Genomic DNA, 18,728 nt, shown 5'->3' on the forward strand with positions numbered 1-18,728 from the left:
CACGGCAGCGTGCAGCCCGCCGCAGGCCGGGACCCGGCGGGCGGTGCCGCCGGCGTGGCCGTGCCCCCCGCACGGCGGCCCCGAGCGGTACTGCGGGACCCCCCCACCACCGCCGCCGCCGCCCCTGACCTCCCCAACATGGCGGCGGGGAAGCGCCCCCTGCGCCCGCCCTCACCAGCGCCGTCGCAATAGCGCCTCGCTTTCGCTGCGCTTTACGGTAAGGCCGCAAAGCGGGGAAGGAGGCGGCCGGCTGAGGCGGTTGCCGGAGGAGCGGGGGCCGCCATGGACCGGAGGAAGAAGCCGCTGGATGTGGCCGCCTCCTCGGTGAGTGGGCGAACCTAGCCGGGAAGAAGCCCCTCCCCGGGAGAGTCTGTCGCTGGGATTATAAGGGAGTGAGGGCGGCCAGGTGTGCCCCTTACCCGCAGCCGGGGCTACCGCGGGCGGGCCGGGCCGGCGCAGGCCGTGCGGCTCGGGCCTGGGGCAAGCCGCTTGCAGGGAAAACACTGCGCCGGGGCTGCGTTTGCTGCCCCCTCGCCTTCCCCCCGACCCACTGAAATGCACACTCATAAAAGCAAATGCTGATCTAAAGGGTTATGTTGTAACGCCGTGCATCACGCGTTCTGACGTCGCGTCTTGGCTTTCTGAGATGTCCGGGGGGGTGGGGGGTTTAACCCCTCCGCCTTCCTGACCGAGCGTAGGCGCTGCGCTCTTAATCTGAGTGCGCCAGGGCTGAATTTGCCCCCGTTCGTGATGTCATGATAAAATTGGGGCCTGAGAGGGAAATGCGGGTGTATTTCCTGATTTTTTCTAAGCAACAGGAGGTCAGTGTCTTGGCAAATTAACCTCCGACCCTTAGTGATGGTGAGGTGCTGTTCCTCTCTACTCCCTAGTAGTCTGTTAACAAGAGATTGCTACCAAACGCTTCATTCTTCCAAATAAACAGTTAATGCAAAGTGTGGGTTGTTGTATATGAAATATTTAACATTGAATTTTTGGATGATCATTTCATTCGGGGGGGGCAAAGGTTTAATTTACGACACTGTGCATCATTGTTACAGGGAAATGAAAAGCAAATGCTTTAGTGTTTGGGACAAGTATTAATACCACTTCCACATCCCTGATTTAATGTACATCTGTGAAATTTGTCTTCTGTAGGAATTGCAGGGAAAGTAGCACAATATCCTCTTCCAGACTAGGTTTTTTGATGTAATTTCAAGATAATACCCTTGCTGGTGACGTTTCCTAACAGAAGATGAGATGGGCATTCGTCTCTGATGGCAATGCTACTTACATATTAATTAAAAAAAAAAAAAAAAGAAGAAAGAAAATCTAAAACTATATAAACAGTATACAAAACAGTGGGAAAGTACATTTTATCAAAGCAAACTTTTATCACTTCTTTTCTGAGACAGGATCTTATTAATTATCTAATGGTTAGAAGTTTCCTTTTCAAATTCAGTAGTGCTGTTTCATTAGTCCTCTATTTTTTTGCCATCGGGAGGCTGGTAAATCCTATGTGTGGAATTATGTCTTTCTGATCCTTGATCCTTTCATACATAATGGGACTATCTTTGGGGGTTTTTTTAAATCCCTAATCATAATTTGCATTCTGTGTTTTTTCTATATTGTTTGCTGTAAACTTAAAAGTGATCACAGAATGGCTGGGGTTGGAAGGGACCTCTGGAGATCATCTAGGCCTGCCCCCCTGCTAAAGCAGGTTCACCTAGAACAGTTTGCACAGGATGATGTCCGGGCAGGTTTTGAGTATCTCCAGAGAAGAAGGCTCTACAGCCTCTCTGGGCAGCCTGTTCCAGTGCTCTGTCACCCTCAAAGTAAAGAAGTTTTTCCTCGTATTCAGATGGAACTTCCTGTGTTTTAGTTTGTGCCCGTTGACCCTTATCCTGTCGCTGGGCACCACTGAAAAGAGTCTGGCCCCATCCTCCTGACACCCACCGTTAAGATATTTGCAAGCCTTGATAAGATCCCTCTTCTCCAGGGTAAACAGACCCAGCTCTCCCAGCCTTTCCTCATAAGAGAGATGTTCCAGTCCCCTAATCACCTTTGTAGCCCTCTGCTAGACTCTCTCCAGTAGTTCCTTGTCTTTCTTGAACTGGGGAGCCCAGAACTGGACGCAGTTCTCCAGATGTTGCCTCTCCAGGGCAGAGTAGAGGGGGAGGATAACCTCCTTCAACCTGCTGGCCACACTCTTCCTGATGCACCCCAGGATACCATTGGCCTTCTTGGCTGCAAGGGCGCATTGCTGGCTTGTGGTTAACTTGGTGTCCACCAGGACTCCAAGGTCCTTCTCTGCAGAGCTGCTTTCCAGGAGGCCAGCCCCTAACCTGTACTGGTGCATGGGGTTATTCCTCCCTAGGTTCAGGACCCTACACTTGCCTTTGTTGAACTTCATTAGGTTCCTCTCCGCCCAACTCTCTAGCCTGTCCAGGTCTCGCTGAATGGCAGCACAGCCTTCTGGTGTATCAGCCACTCCTTCCAGTTTTGTGTCATCAGCAGATTTGCTGAGGGTACACTCTGTCCCTTCATCCAGGTCATTGATGAGTAAGTTGAACAAGACTGGACCCAGCACTGACCCCTGGGGAACACGGCTAGCTACAGGCCTCCAACCAGACTGTGCCGCTGATACAACCTTCTGAGCTCTGCCATTCAGCCAGTTCTCAGTCCATCTCACTGTCCACTCGCCTAACCCACACTTCCTGAGCTTACCTATGAGGGTGTTATGGGAAAGAGTGTCAAAAACCTTGCTGAAGTCAAGGTAGACAACACCCACAGCTCTCCCCACATCTACCCAGCCAGTCATGCCATCATAGAAGGCTATCAGATTGGTCAAGCATGATTTCCCCTTGGTGAATCCATGTTGACTTCTCCTGATAACCTTCTTTTCCTCTACATGCTTAGAAATGACATCCAGAATGAGCTGTTCCATCACGTTTCCAGGGATGGAAGTGAGGCTGACTGGCCTTTGTTTCCTGAGTCCTCCTCCTTACCCTTTTTGAAGATTGGCGTGACATCGGCTTTCCTTCCTGCAGTCCTCAGGCACCTCTCCTGTTCTCCATGACTTTTCAAAGATGATGAAGAGCAGCTTAGCAATAATATCTGCCAGCTCCCTCAGCACTCGTGGGTGTATCGCATCAGGGCCCATACATTTGTGGGTGTCCAGTTTGCCTAAATGATCTCTAACCTGATCCTCCTCGGCCAAGGGAGAGTCTTCCAATCTTTGTGATCAGATCAGTGCCTTGAAGTTCCCATAAAAATGCAATCAAATGCACGTATGAGTGTAAACACCAGATTGTTTTACGATAAATACAGTTATAGAATCATAGAATCATCTAGGTTGGAAAAGACCTTTAAGATCATCCAGTCCAACCATTAACCTACACTACCAAGCCCACTCTAGACTAATCAAGGGTAGACCAGACTAAACCATATCCCGAAGTGCCACATCTACCCGTTTTTTAAACGCCTCCAGGGATGGGGACTCCACCACCTCTCTGGGCAGCCTGTTCCAATGCCTGACCACCCTTTCCGTAAAGAAATTTTTCCTAATTTCCAGTCGAAACCTCCCCTGGCGCAGCTTAAGCCCATTTCCTCTTGTCCTATCGCTAGCTACTTGGGAGAAGAGACCAACACCCACCTCGCTACAACCTCCTTTCAGGTAGTTGTAGAGAGCGATAAGGTCTCCCCTCAGCCTCCTCTTTTCCAGGCTAAACAACCCCAGTTCCCTCAGCCGCTCCTCATAAGGCCTGTGCTCCAGACCCTTCACCAGCTTCGTTGCCCGCCTCTGAACACGCTCCAGCACCTCAATGTCTTTCTTGTAGTGAGGGGCCCAAAACTGGACACAGTATTCCAGGTGCGGCCTCACCAGCGCCGAGTACAGGGGGACAATCACCTCCCTGCTCCTGCTGGCCACACTATTCCTGATACAAGCCAGGATGCTGTTGGCCTTCTTGGCCACCTGGGCACACTGCTGGCTCATGTTCAGCCGGCTATCCACTAACACCCCCAGGTCCTTTTCGGCCAGGCAGCTTTCCAGCCACTCCTCCCCAAGCCTGTAGCGTTGCATGGGGTTGTTGTGACCGAAGTGCAGGACCCGGCACTTGGCCTTGTTGAACCTCATACAGTTGGCCACGGCCCATCGATCCAGTCTGTCCAGGTCCCTCTGCAGGGCCATCCTACCCTCGAGCAGATCGACACTCCCACCCAATTTGGTGTCGTCTGCAAACTTACTGAGGGTGCACTCGATCCCCTCATCCAGATCATTGATAAAGATATTGAACAAGACTGGCCCTAAAACAGAGCCCTGGGGAACACCGCTCGTGACCGGCCGCCAACTGGACTTAACACCATTTATCACTACTCTCTGGGCTCGGCCACCCAACCAGTTCTTTACCCAGCGAAGAGTATGCCTGTCTAAGCCGTGAGCTGCCAGCTTCCCGAGGAGGATATTATGCGAGATGGTGTCAAAAGCTTTGCTAAAGTCGAGGTAGATGACATCCACAGCCTTTCCATCATCTACCAGGCGGGTCACCAGGTCATAGAAGGAGATCAGGTTGGTCAAGCAGGACCTGCCTTTTGTGAACCCATGCTGGCTGGGCCTGATCCCCTGGTTGACCTGTACTTGCCTGTGGAGTTCGCTCAAGATGAACCTCTCCATAATCTTCCCCGGCACCGAGGTCAGGCTGACAGGCCTGTAGTTCCCCGGGTCCTCCTTCCGGCCCTTCTTGTAGATGGGCGTCACATTGGCAAGCCTCCAGTCATCAGGGACCTCCCCTGTTAACCAGGACTGTTGATAGATGATGGAAAGTGGCTTGGCAAGCTCCTCTGCCAGCTCCCTCAGTACTCTCGGGTGGATCCCATCCGGCCCCATAGACTTGTGAGTGTCCAGGTGCCATAGCAGGTCATTAACTGCTTCCTCCTGGACTATGAGGGCTCCATTCTGGTCCCTATCCCTATCCTCTTGCTCAAGGGCCTGAGTACCCTGGGGATGACCGGTCTGGCTGTTGAACACAGAGGCAAAGAAGGCGTTAAGTACTTCAGCCTTTTCCTTGTCCTCGGTGACAACGTTCCCCCCCACATCGAGCAAAGAATGGAGATCCTCCTTGGCTCTCCTTTTATTGCTGATGTACTTATAAAAGCATTTTTTATTGTCTTTTACCGCACTGGCCAGATTGAGTTCTAGCTGGGCTTTTGCCTTTCTAATTTCCTCCCTGCAGGACCTAACAAGATCCCTGTACTCCTCCTGAGCTGCCCGCCCCTTCTGCCAAAGGCGGTAGACTCTCCTTTTTTCCCTGAGTCCCCGCAAAAGCTCCCTATTCAGCCAGGCCGGTCGATTTCCCCTCCGGTTGGTCTTACGACACACGGGGACAGCCCGCTCCTGCGCCCTTAAGACTTCCTTCTTGAAGAGGGCCCAGCCTTCCTGGACCCCTTTGCCCTTCAGGACCGCCTCCCAAGGGACTTTCCCAACCAGGGTCCTGAAGAGGGCAAAGTCTGCCCTCCGGAAGTCCATGGTAATAGTTTTGGTGCCCCTCCGCTTAGCATCACCCAAAATTGAGAACTTTATCATGTCGTGGTCGCTAAGCCCGAGACGGCCTCCGACCTCGACATTTCCCACAAGCCCTTCTCTGTTGGTAAACAGCAGGTCAAGCGGGGCACCTCCCCTGGTAGGCTCGCTTACCAGCTGCATTAGAAAGTTATCCCCCACATGCTCTAGGAACTTCCAAGACTGCTGCCTCTCTGCTGTGTTGTATTTCCAGCAGATGTCTGGCAAGTTGAAGTCCCCCACGAGAACAAGGGCTAGCGATTGCGACACTTCTGCCAGCCACTTATAGAATGCCTCATCTACCTCCACCTCCTGGTTGGGTGGTCTATAGCAGACTCCCAACAGGACATCCGCCTTTCCAGCCTTCCCCCTCATCCTTACCCATAAGCATTCCACCTTGTCATCACCACTGTCAAGCTCTATGCAATCGAAACACTCCCTAACATACAGAGCCACCCCACCGCCTTTCCTACCCTGCCTATCCCTTCTGAAGAGCTTATAGCCCTCCAGTGCAGCACTCCAGTCATGAGAGTCGTCCCACCACGTTTCCGTGATGGCGACTATGTCATAGCCATCCTGCTGCACAAGGGCCTCCAGCTCCTCCTGTTTGTTGCCCATGCTACGTGCATTGCTGTACATGCACTTAAGCTGGGCTGTCGATTTTGCCCCCAATGTTGCCATGCCGCCCCTGGGCTCCTTACTAGCGGGCCTGTTTATATCCCCTTCCCCCTTCAAACCTAGTTTAAAGCCCTCTCAATGAGTCCCGCCAACTCTTGGGCGAGAATCCTTTTCCCCCTTGGAGACAGCCGATCTCCATCAGCCGTTATTACTTTATGACAGTAACTGATGTATATGCATGTGATACATCTTGGTTATTTATTTGTCTATTTTGCTGTTGATGTAGTTGGTGGATCTCAAAGCAGAACTCTTCCGAAAGCAAGAAGAATTCAAGAAAGAAAAGCTATTGAAAGATGCTGGTATCTTTGCAAAGCCCAAAACTTCTAATAAGGTAGAAATATTTTTCCATTGTTGTTTTTGCCATTCTTTCTCCTTAAAGTAAGGAAGCTCGTATTCAAAGCTAAGTAAACAAACACTCAGAGCTGTGTTGCTATTCAAATGTAAAATCTGCATGATGAGGATGTTCTTTAAATTCCTATCAGCTCATTTCCAGGTGAGATTCTTGTGCATAACAGAAAACTTCTCTCATGCTTATGCCTATCTAAATCATGTCTTAATCTTCATGCCCCAGGGAGCCACAGCTTTCATAACTATAGGGAAAGATGTTTCTTTTTTCCTCCAAGATTTTGTATGGTTCCCCAAAGGACAGAAGATGAGAGACTCTTCCAGAATCACTGAACTTTCTTGACAAATGCTCTGCTATCTGTTCCTCTATATCGCAGTGTATAATAATGAATACACAACTATCTCTCATGTTTTACTTTTTACTGCACATTGGGTTTTATTCATTCTGTAGCTTTCTAGTAGCAGAATGTAGTATTGCTGCCATATTTGAAGAACATGCAGCATTTACAGTGTTATGCTATGAACAGGCAAACTGATTGTATTTTATATCTAAAATGAAGGGAATAGAGAATAGAAACAATTCATAGCTTTATTACTTTAGTAATCAGTAAAATTGTTCTTTTTTTTTTTAACCTTAACATCTTCTCCGGAATAGATTTTTGTCTGATTTCTGAGTGCTTTTTTTCTTTTTGCTTCTCAGCCTGTCCTTAACTATTATATCGTACTGCAATCTGTGTCATTTTAGGACATACCTGCTGCATCCTACAGCACAGTAGGTATAGTCTCAAGTCAAACATGTTTAAGATGTTATTTACAAAGTCTTTCATGACTGAATTCCAAAGTTTACATTATGGAGTTGAAATACTTTTTAATCATTATCATTTAAATACTTTTATTGATGTCTTTATTTGTTTTTATAAAATTGTACTCCACAGAAACCAAGCATCTGGAACAAACAAAACACAGGAGTTGCAAATCGAGCTGAGAAAGACGTTGAGCAGAAGACAGAAGAGGAGCATATATTAGATAAATCAAGGTAACTCTTAGGCTCTGTAAGAAAGGAGTGCTTTGTAGAACTTGTTTTTCAGTGTCTAGAAAAGCACATAAAGCAAGTTATGCACGTTTTGGACCAGCAGTTCTCATTAGACCAACCAATAAGACCGGCATCAGTTCCATGCTCTTTACCAGTAATGTACAAACTGCATCCTGGAAGTCTCATGCTCTGAGGATATCTGCCCTCTCATTATCATAGCTGTCCAACTATGTCAGGTTATTGATTTTTGAAAGTCATCTTTAGACTTAAAAGCCAAGGCAGTGATACAACAGGATTCTGTAGCAAAGTGTTTCTTGGACTTAACAGAAAATGGCTCACTTTTTTGCAAGATTTGACTCATCTTCTAAATGGGTTAGTTGTACAATAAGATATATGTTGAAAATGCAATTTATAAGCCATTTGCTGTTTTTCTGTAAGCAGTTCCTAGCTCTCCAAAATTGTTTTCTACCATTCCAGAAATCAGCTAAGGTTTTCTCTTCAGTTTCTAAGACTAAATGTAACTCCATGTTATATCCTTCTTTTTTTCTTTTCTTTTTTTTCTTTTCCTGTAAAACAGTATTTCGGTATCTCATGCCTGCAAATAATGGTCTAGCTTCCAGTATTTGGGGTTGGACTAGATGATCTTTAAAGGTCCCTTCCAACCCAAGCTATTCTGTGATTCTATTTAGTAGTTAGATAGAGGTGGAATACTTGTTACGTTGTGTTCCTGCCTACTTGACAAATGACACTTAAGATTAATTCTGTAATTTCACTAAAATTATTTTCAGTATAAACTGTATATCTATGTATCTTCAGAAAAGTCAGTTAAAGTTCAAAACAAAAAACAGGCATAAGTCAGCTTCTAGTAAATATTTCTAGCACTCCTGGTACTTTCCTGTTCCATTTATCTAAAGCTAAGTTGGTCATTTTGAACTGTGTTGGGAATTGGTGGGATTACAATGTTAATTTTTTTTTTCTTTTTCAGGAAGAAACTAGAAGAGAAAGCAAAGCTGTATGAGAAAATGACAAAAGGCGACTTCCCAGGTGAACAAAGCTAGTCTAAAATGAGGGGGGTTTATATATATATATATATATATACACACATACATATATAAAATTTGTTTCTAAAGTTCACCCTAAAAGTTGGTATTTCTGACTGTCTGGCGATTTACAGCAGCTACACTATGAATTCAGTGCTTGTCTTCTTACATGGGAGATTTTTTTTTGAGTTATTACATAAAGTGATTGACATGGGTTATTCTGCTTTGAAAGAGAGAAAAAATATAGGTACTAGAGAAAACAAAATTACTTTTTGAAGGACAGCCTGTCCTAGTAAAGCACTATGGGCTTGTTTCACTCACTCATTAAGTGGGTAGAATATATTCTGTTTTTCCAATACACAATCTTAGAAAAACAAAATTAATTTATTCTCCATTATGCAGTCTTTGGATTGCATTGCTGATTTTCTGTCCTGCATTCTAATTCTTGGACCTTTATGAAGAGAAGAGGAGCAGGAGGGGAGTCTGGCTGGTCCATATGTGAATGCCAGTCATGCAGCTAATAGGGTTAGAGAATTCTGATCTGTCCCTTTCTTCTCTCACTCACTCCGTTCCTTGCAAGACACAATTATTAAAATAGAATCCAAATCTCCTTGCAATTAATCTCTAATGTTTTCTTTACTAGTGTCCATCTTTGCCACATATGACCCCACCACTTTTTTCTTTTCTAAAAAGTAGTCTAGTGACTGACTGCCTAACTACTGCCAACACACCAAATGTTAAACAACAAATATTTGAACTGTTACGTAACAAACCCTATACTTCTGAAATAGTTACTGAGCAGAGAAGATTTTAGTGTAAAGACTGCAGCCTTTTCTTAATTGTACACAAACGATTAATTGCTTGAAAACCCCTAAAACTTACATTCAGAAATAGAGGTTATCACCGAGGAGCCAATTTATAGCTCCAAGTTTGTTTGGCACTGAATGAGATTTAAGTATTCCCCAGTAGTGTGGTCAAGGGCGTTGCTAGCAGCTGAAAAGCTGATTGTGGCTATTTTGTGTTGATTTTGTGCTCCGTTCTGTTCTTTTCATGGCTGTTCTCTAAGAATCGATTTTCTGCCTTAGATGAAGAAACCGAGGATTTGTACCTAGTGGATTTCACTCAGAAGATCATAGAAAAACAGCACGAAGTACAGGAACTGTATCAGAGCGAAGCTGCTAAAAAGACTTTAGAAAAAGAGACAGATGATGAGGAAACTCAGCCTGAACTGGAAATACCACCCCCTGAAGACCCAGATGAAGAATGGTTGGTACCACTGATTGGGCTAAGCTGTCCTGACTAGTCTGTTTCTTGACAATTGCATGAGAAAATAGTTTTATGCTCCAGAGTAGGTGGAGTAGCACTTTTTTTTTTTGGTTAATACTACACATTGAGAAGAGGTGGTAACATTCTTTCATTTCATGTCTCATTAAAAGACAGTCATTCACGTTACTTTCCTTTCCATGTGGGTAACACTGCAATAGAATCTACATCCAGGATTTTGAGAAATACCAATCAGGGATATGTACTATAAGTGAGACATCATAATATCCTCTCTTATTTTCTTGCCTAGTTTATGGGAGTTCTGATGGCAGCATTGATACAATTTTATGCTTTGGTGTCTTGAATTGAAATGTACTTTAGCAAAAACTTGGCGTTTTTATTTTATCCACCTTCCCTTCTCTAATTATGTGTGACTTACAAAATGAGCAGTCACAAAATGAGCAGTCATTTTTTTTTGTATGACCTCCTTTTAAAGGGGAGAAACTCTGACTGGAAAAAGAACACGATTTTCCAGCATTTCTTCCACTGTTTAACTGCAGCACAGCAAATAGTCTGTGACAATTTTCTGTGACATTCCAAGTAACCACTAGTTTTTCATCCAAGACATTGGGAATAATTATGTAACCAGTCTGACTAAACATTTTCCTTGCCCATTTGTTTCAAATGCTTATGGAACAGGGATTTTACTTCTGGTAGTCAGTTTAAAACAGTAGTAACCAATACGAAACAGAGCACTCCAGTTCTCCAGTTTATTAGGCCAAGATGAGATTTGCAATGTAATGTTTCAGCAGAGTACCAGAAGACTGCTAGGTTGGAAAGGCAGGTATACCCATTACCAGCATCTTACTGAAATTCAAGATGAAACTATCAATGAGCGATGGGCTCAAACTGCTTTGTGCTCTCGTCACCATAAAGTGTCAGAAATTTCAACTGATACATTTTACTGTTCACATGGTGCTTTTGTATCATTGCCTACATCTCACATCATTGATGTATTATTATTAATATATTGTCCATCTCAGTGAGGCCATATCCTAATGAGGATATTTGGGTGCTAGCATAATTAATGCTAATTATTCTGCAGTGATCTTTAGTTACATCTAGTTACATCTTTACTATAGGGAATGCAGCCTTTTTTTTTCTACTGATGTTACATTATAATAAAAAACAGAGGTCACTGAGTATATACTAAGCTTTAGATGTCCTTAGAAATTATGTAAAAGACGTAACTTACTAAAAGCACAGATCTTTAAAAGTTGGGGGTTTGGGAACTAGATTGCCATCATGCTTCTTCAGATGTAATATTAATTCTTTAGAATGGGATAATTGAGGCAGTTTGATGCTAAAGAACTTTCTAGCATTACAGGACAATAAGTATAGCTCTTAACAGCTTTTTCAACAACTGTAAATTAAGTGTTCAGTACTATAAAGAGTTGAATAAGAAGCACAATATGTGCTTCAAAGGAACATTTTGCTCGCATTTTAGTCAGCCTTTGTTATGCCAGTTGAATGAACGCTATCAGCCTATTCTAAATGAGCTTTTGACTGATAATTGAAATATATTGTAGCAATTTCATATCCCCAAGAAGTCAATGCCACATCATTATTTTCACCATGGGAAGCAAGTACTAGGCTCAGTTTTATTTTGGTGTGAAAACTACATGGCATTGTAACTTCTGAACGTTTTTTTTACATCATTTTACTGCCAAGGCAAACAGCCAGCTCAAAGTGAGATTGAGTAAATGTGTGTGATAAAACTGTCATATGCCCTGTTCAGACCTGTGAGTCTGTTAATTGAAAGGTAGAAGAAACTGTCACACATGGAGAGACTGAGAGGTGATGAATACTCTTTGGAAAGTGTCACTGCTTCTGTCTTCTGGTTAAGGGTTCTGTAGATCTGCACATAGACGTTCTACATCAAATTTCCTTTGCTTTCATTACAGGGTTGATTATGTTGATTTCTTGGGCCGATCTAGACGCTGTATGAAGAAAGATTTGCCAAGCCTACTTAAAATGGATCAGGAACTTCAAGGGAAAAGGTGTGGTTTCTCTAATGGAAGTGCATGTTTCTTGCAGTATTTACTATACATTTTTTTAATGAGAAGGAAGAGAGGCTGTTCTTTGTTATCCTAATCTCAGTCCAGAATTGTTGATGTTACTGCTTTCTCTAGATATACTTTACACCAACTTCTGCTAGTTACTACATTGTGCCTTAAAAAAGAGACAGAGTAACTACAGAGCAATCGTGCATGACTGTGATTTTATCAAAACTTCCTGTTATAAATTCATATAGTATTCCAAGGCTTCTATTTTATTTCACCCTGGCAATTCTCCATTTGAAATACACGGCTGTTGCATTGGTTTTAAATTGCAACAGAATGGAGGCCATGGATATCAAATAAAAGCCCACATTGAATTTTTAATAAACTACTGAGGCACATGCTGACAAAATCTAAAACATCACTTACGGAGCATAGCTTGCAGAGAAAAGTTCTAATAAATTGACTTAGCAATCTCTCAGATATTTGATGCATCTTTTAAAACTGTGGTTCTTGTATGGAAATTATATTTTATTATACCTTCCAGAAAATGCCAGAGAAGTGATTCCTAGTTCTGTTTAACCTGGAAACTGATTATAGTTTTTTAGCAATTCCAAATTCATTATGGTGTTCAAGGTGAATTTGTTAGATCTCCCTTTGTTTGGTTTTGCTCTTCTGTTAAACAGCTGTTTAACAGCTCTTCTGTTAAAATTATTATGGCAACACTGAGAATTGTTTTCAGAAAATAATCTACAGGCACCTCAACTGAGCCTTTACTGTTGCTGAAGTGAAAATTCTTTCACACTAACAACTCATTACTGTGTTCTCTATATTTTAAACATAAGATGGAGAATATGAGTGCTTTGAAATTGCAGTCTCTGCATTGATATGGATGACAGTCAGCAAAACCAGCTTTAGCTAGACAATAAAAGAAAAAGATCCTGCTGCTTCTCTTGGGAAAACAAAAATATTTCCCATATTGGGTATTAATATTTGGCATGAACTTCTAGGGTAAATTAATGGCTAACTTTTTGCTATTTCAAAGACCTTTCATTTTCTTACATTAAATCTGAAATGTTTCTATATGTGGTTGCTAGCACGCCAACAGATGCCAATAAAAGTGATTATTTCATCTCCCATTCTGTGATTTGATAATCATTTCATAAAGCCTGTAAGAAAGGATATGATTTTGTTTAAGTCTTTTAATAACATGTTCTACTAGTACCTTGTTTCAAAGTTAGTTTTGTATTTCTGTCTTCACCATGTACCATAGTCATCAATGCTGCATCACTAAATGGTGCCCACAATGATGTATGTTTTGTAAAAACTGCAACAGTGGATCAGACCCAATCATACTTTCACCGTTTGATATCTTAAAACTGGTAAATTCTGCTCTGTATTCCCTTACTTTTTTTCTTTTTTTTCTTTTTTTTCTTTTTTTTCTTTTTTTTCTTTTTTAATTAGACAAGTTCCTGATGGGAATACTCTGTTATCTGAAGACATGAGAAGAGAACTTCAGAGGCAGCAGTGGGAAAAAGAAGAAGAAGAAGCCCTCAGAAAACCCATGGGACCCATACATTATGAGGACATTCGAGAAAACGGTATACTTCTATACTTTATATCACTTAGCTTTATATCACCTAAGAGATTGGTTTTAGAGGAAGCAAGGGAAAGTTACTTCTTGTGCCTTTATGGCAAATTTCAGGTATGTGTTAAGCCACATGTGTAATAACCATTCAAATTACCAGTACATAAACCTAGATTTATTTTTCCTCAAATTGTATTTTTCTCAAATGTATTTTTAAAATTTCATTACATCCTCCTTACATTTTTCCTTCAGGAAGCTTCACTTCATGCATCATCTAAAACAAGCCTATTTTAGTCATCTAAAATGAATGCAGTGTATGTTGTTGGGAGTAATTCAGTGCCTGAAAGCAGGGTGCATGCTGCTTGTACTTACTGTCAATTATAAACTGAGCGTAACTTAAATTTATTGATTTTCTTCTTCTTTTCAGAGGCCAGGCAGCTTGGTGTTGGTTACTTTGCCTTTTCTCGTGACAAAGAACTCAGGAATAAACAACGGGCAACACTGGATATGCTAAGAGAGCAGGTATGAGTTTAAAGAGCAGATTGCGGTATGAGGGCATCCTAGTTTCAGTGGTCGCTGTATTTGATTTGTTGTGCAAGTCTTATACTTGGGGATGCCTGCAGCTGACTCCAAAAAAAATTGGGCCTATTTTTCCCTGTTGAAACATGGTACTTGATAAGGATTGCTTTTAGTTGTTTAGTGAAGGAAGATATGTAGTTGATTATAATAACAAAGGAAGATTAATTCATGTTTTTCTTTGCTGTTAAGACACTTGATCAGAGAACTAAACGTGAACAGCTAAAAGAAAAAAGGAAGGCAGCTCTAGATGCAAGGCTGTCTAAACTTCGAGCACGGAAGATTAAGAAGTTAAGGGAAGCTGGATTAGAGGAAGAGGCAGAAAAGTTGGAGAATGGAGGTATGATCTGCTGCCTTTTTAAGTTAAATACTTGCTATTTCATCTTTGACTTGATCAATGGACAGGCATACTCTGATTTAGGTTTGGACATTCAATATATTGGTATTATGTATTCTATATATACAATTTGTGTAACTGTTAAGATAGTGAGAGTTCATATAATTGTGTGTAGATATAAAATCATGCCAGAAATAGCTTAATAATGCAGGTAGAAATATGATATGTAGATTTTAGGCTTTTTTTGATTCACACCTGACAGCAGGAATTATATGGGTTAATTACGCAGGTTGAGGCTAGAGCTGCTGAAATTTTGCTGGCTTTTTCCTTTTTTAAGATGAGGTAGAATAAAAACTAGTAACAAGTTAATTTTGATATCATAATATACACTCTTACAGTTTCAGTGCCATCTGTAAATTGGACATACAGCTGACTTTAGGATTTAGGATGATGAATTAGAGTTCTAATCCCATCTCTGCACTGTCTCCCTTACCACACTGCTGGTCAACTTGTACTGTCGGTCTCCCACTGTAAAATGTAGCTAATATTTCACTGTGTCAGAATTCTATGCAAGTGATTAACTGTGAAGTGTTCTGGAAATGAAGAACAGTAATGTGCCACTGCTAACTGTTACTGTTGTTCAGAAGAATAAGAATGCAAATTGTTTTCTCCAGTGAACAAAATGGAGATAACATGCTAATGTTCTTATTTTTACCTAATTTTCTAGCTTCAGTATAACACTCAGCACATTCCTTTTTGGGTTATTAGGCAATAGATTTTCAGCAGTCTTTTTGATACAACTAGAAAGCTAATGAAGTGTCTCTTGGTAGATACACTTCCTGATTATCTGGCTTACCCATTATCTTTTCTGAACTAATATGCAGTAATTTAAAAAAAAAAAATCATCTCCCCACTCAGATACATTTCATTATTAGAATGAAATTGGATTACTAGTATGAGCTCCATAAATGCACATAACTTGCTTCCTATTCCTCCTATGAGGTTCGTATAGATTTTATCCCATTACTGACAAAAACTACTATCTCTTTCTGTAACGTAGAGTTGAAAGGTGCTACTGATGAACCAGAAGCTCCGAGAGTGACTGCAGCAAGTAGAAAGGTAGAGGTTGTCATCCAGGAGAGAAGAGATACAAAGCCTGGTGTGCCTTATGTCCGCGAGTGGGATAAAGGCAAAGGTAAGGAAATGTAGATTCAGAAACATTGTTTGGAAGCAGTGTGCACACTGCTATTTTCATTTCTATGGTAAGACTGAGAAGCAATGAAAGAACTTTCTCCCTTTGTATTGATGACTATCTAGTGTCCAGTGCAGTGATTCACAAGGCATGCCTTAGTGCCAGTAGCTGCTATAATGTCCCCATAATTTTTTCTTCTATATGAGTTATTCCATTTCTGAATGATCCAGAGAGGTTGACAGAATGAAAAATTTCATAGTTCATAAGATTCATTGTCTTTCAGTGTGATGTATGTTGATGTATTTCTGTAGTTTGTGCTATGTGATGGCAGGATGTATTACACTGAAACAGGTACAGGACGATACTAAAAAGTGATGCAAGCAGAGACCATTTCAGTGCCAATGTCGCATCTTGAAGCATCTTCCTTGTCACAACATCAAGTGGTGGCTGACTTCTAGATCTTTCCCAAACTCATTAACTCATTTTGCTCATGCACGTTCTTGTAGTCTGATGCCTGACTTCTAAGTAAAAGCAAACAAGGAACAGACAAAGCACATAAACGTCCGCCTTCTTTTTAGTATCCCTCTGACAGCAGCTTTCCTATTCTGTGCAATACTGATACTACCAGCTTCTAATTGCTTTTCACACTCTTTCTTTGCATTCAGTTAATGAATGTCATCGTGAGGGGAAGCTTTGTGGTTCCATTAAAAACCAAAACTTTCAGGTCTTATCTGTTAAATCTTTATCCTGCCTGACACTGTTTTTTTCCTGCCTTTGAGGAGTCCTAGTATCTGACACTGAAGCAGCACTGTACTAGACAACAACTACTACACTCAGAAAGCAGAGGAGAGCTTAGTCTAAAATGTGAAGTAAAACAACTGTGGTTCACTGAACATAAATGTAACACAAGTATCTAAATTAGTATAAGAAGGGATAAACAAAACTCCTCACTCTCTTAGATGCTTTATTCCTTACTATTTCATATTTTTTTATATTTTTACCAAAGCAAAGGAAGAAGTCCTGCTCTGACTGGGGCTCTGTTTTTCTACATCACACAAATGTGTAGCCCTTCAGTATCAAATTTTTCTACCTAATTTCTTACAGAAGTTTTGGTAGAAATGAATACTGAAAATAATTTTACTGGGTTTAGAGAGTAGGTTTGGGGGATATCTTTTTAAGTGTGGTGATCTTGAGCTGTCATTCCACTGCAGTACTTCAGAACTATTTTTAATCAGAAATCAGCAGCTGTCATAGTAACTAGAATATCTACCACTTCTGTTGAAATAAAGAAGTTAGTGATTTTCATCTGTGCCCACTAGAGATAATCTCATCATCTCCATCTTCTAATAACTAAGCTTTTAATTCTTTGATTGTTTTGTATTTTGATTGACCCCTAACTAATTAGTCACCTTGCACAACCAGTGACCACATTGTTAAACAATCTTGAAGTGAGTAGGTTGAGTTATATAGAGGACAGTGGTTGTCTTTAGTGCTCAATGCTTTCATTCCTGCTCTGTAAAGAAAGTGGACCGTCAGCTTAGCAGTCTAGTACTCAATGGAAAAGTAACTTCAAATGGCTTTACACAGCTGCATCTCCTCTGTTTGGTAATTTGTTTTCCCTCCTTTCTGACTGATCTTCAAACCCTGAAATCTATATTCAGTCTACCATTTTCCCTGTTTCTAACAGAACTGATGTTTGGACAATGGTCAAAGAAACAGGAAGAACTCAGAGATGAGCGAGATCCAGAATTTGCGCCACCTTCTGATTATTTTATGGGACAAAAGAAAGATGATAATTACAGAAGTCAGAATTTGAACAGTCCTGAAACCTCCTCTGAAAAACTGGAAACGGAGACAGCACAAAAGCAACAGATGCCATCAGTGCAGGCCAACGGCAGCAGCACTGAAGTTGTGCCACCGTCAGTGCAGGCTTACCATGGCAATGTTCAAGATGAGTCAGCACCAACAGAGGCCTGTGGCAGTGACACATCAGCAGAGGATGACAGCAGCGATGATGAGGATATGCTGCCATCAGCACACGCTTATGGCTATGGTGCTCAAGGTGTGCCGCCGTCAATGCAGGCTTACGGCTATGGCACTCAAGATGTGCTGTCATCAATGCAGGCTTACGGCTATGGCACTCATGATATGCCATTTCCAATGCAGGCGTATGGCTACGGTGCTCAAGGCATGCTGCCACCAATGCACGCTTATGGCTACAACACTCATGGTATGCCATTTTCAATGCAGGCTTATGGCTACGGCACCCAAGATGTGCCGCCAGCAATGCAGGCCTGTGGCTGCAGCGCCCAAGATGTGCCACCAGCAATGCAGGCCTGTGGCTGCAGCGCCCAAGATGTGCCGCCAGCAATGCAGGCCTGTGGCTGCAGCGCCCAAGATGTGCCGCCGTCAGCCCAGGCCTGTGGCTGCAGCGCCCAAGGTGTGCCGCCGTCAGAGCAGGCCTGTGGCTGCAGCGCCGAAGATGTGCCGCCATCAGCGCAGACCAACAGCAGTGACACTCAAAATCGGGAACCCCTTTACCAAAGTTTAGATGACATGCTGTCTTACTACAGACAAGTGACTTGAACTGAGCAAAAAGATAAGCAAGAATTGTGACTTAAAGAACTGAAATAGAATTATCTTCTCGACAAGAACATTATTTTCCCACATCTGGGAAAAATAAGTTTCTGTAAGTAGATCAAAATAAATCTCCTGGAGACCTAAGCTATTTTACATCGTGGCTGTACTTTTGCCCTGTTGGTTCTTTTTTTTCCCCTCTTTATTAAAATTACGTGATTTTTTTTTTTTTTTTTTGGCAGTACTTGTTTAGTTTAGTACATATTTCATTTTAACTCTTTGCCACTTACACCTGAACTTTGGGTATATTAATGGCTTTCTTTCAAAAGATGAACTCCTCCTTTACTCTGTCACTCCCCAGCTAGCTTCTGGTTTGGAGGTACTACAAGTTCAGTGGCATCTGTAGAAACAGTATTGAAATGGCAGGCGCTCTGCTGCTAAATACAGAAAGATTTTAGGAAATTTGAAATCTACTTAACCTC

At 42.2% G+C, this 18,728-nt stretch overlaps 1 protein-coding gene across 4 annotated transcripts; it reads left to right on the forward strand.

Moving 5' to 3' along the window:
* The first annotated feature begins 251 nt into the window (after window positions 1-251).
* On the forward strand, window positions 252-18,402 carry CCDC174 (coiled-coil domain containing 174). 4 transcript variants are annotated; one of them, XM_075713666.1, is made up of 12 exons: window positions 252-324; window positions 6,462-6,566; window positions 7,516-7,616; window positions 8,599-8,657; window positions 9,739-9,919; window positions 11,881-11,981; window positions 13,446-13,577; window positions 13,992-14,086; window positions 14,333-14,480; window positions 15,538-15,672; window positions 17,357-18,109; window positions 18,152-18,402. In XM_075713666.1, exons 1-12 carry the CDS (start codon window positions 283-285, stop codon window positions 18,253-18,255), a joined length of 1,956 nt encoding a protein of 651 aa, XP_075569781.1. In that variant the 5' UTR covers window positions 252-282; the 3' UTR covers window positions 18,256-18,402. The 4 variants fall into 4 exon arrangements, with proteins under 4 accessions (XP_075569781.1, XP_075569782.1, XP_075569784.1 ...); XM_075713667.1 differs by having other exon boundaries at window positions 17,357-18,087; window positions 18,172-18,402; XM_075713669.1 differs by having other exon boundaries at window positions 15,547-15,672; window positions 17,357-18,087; window positions 18,172-18,402.
* Window positions 18,403-18,728: the final 326 nt, after the last annotated feature.

Source organism: Pelecanus crispus, chromosome 7 (assembly GCF_030463565.1).
Source record: "Pelecanus crispus isolate bPelCri1 chromosome 7, bPelCri1.pri, whole genome shotgun sequence".
NCBI classification, from domain to species: Eukaryota; Metazoa; Chordata; class Aves; order Pelecaniformes; family Pelecanidae; genus Pelecanus; species Pelecanus crispus.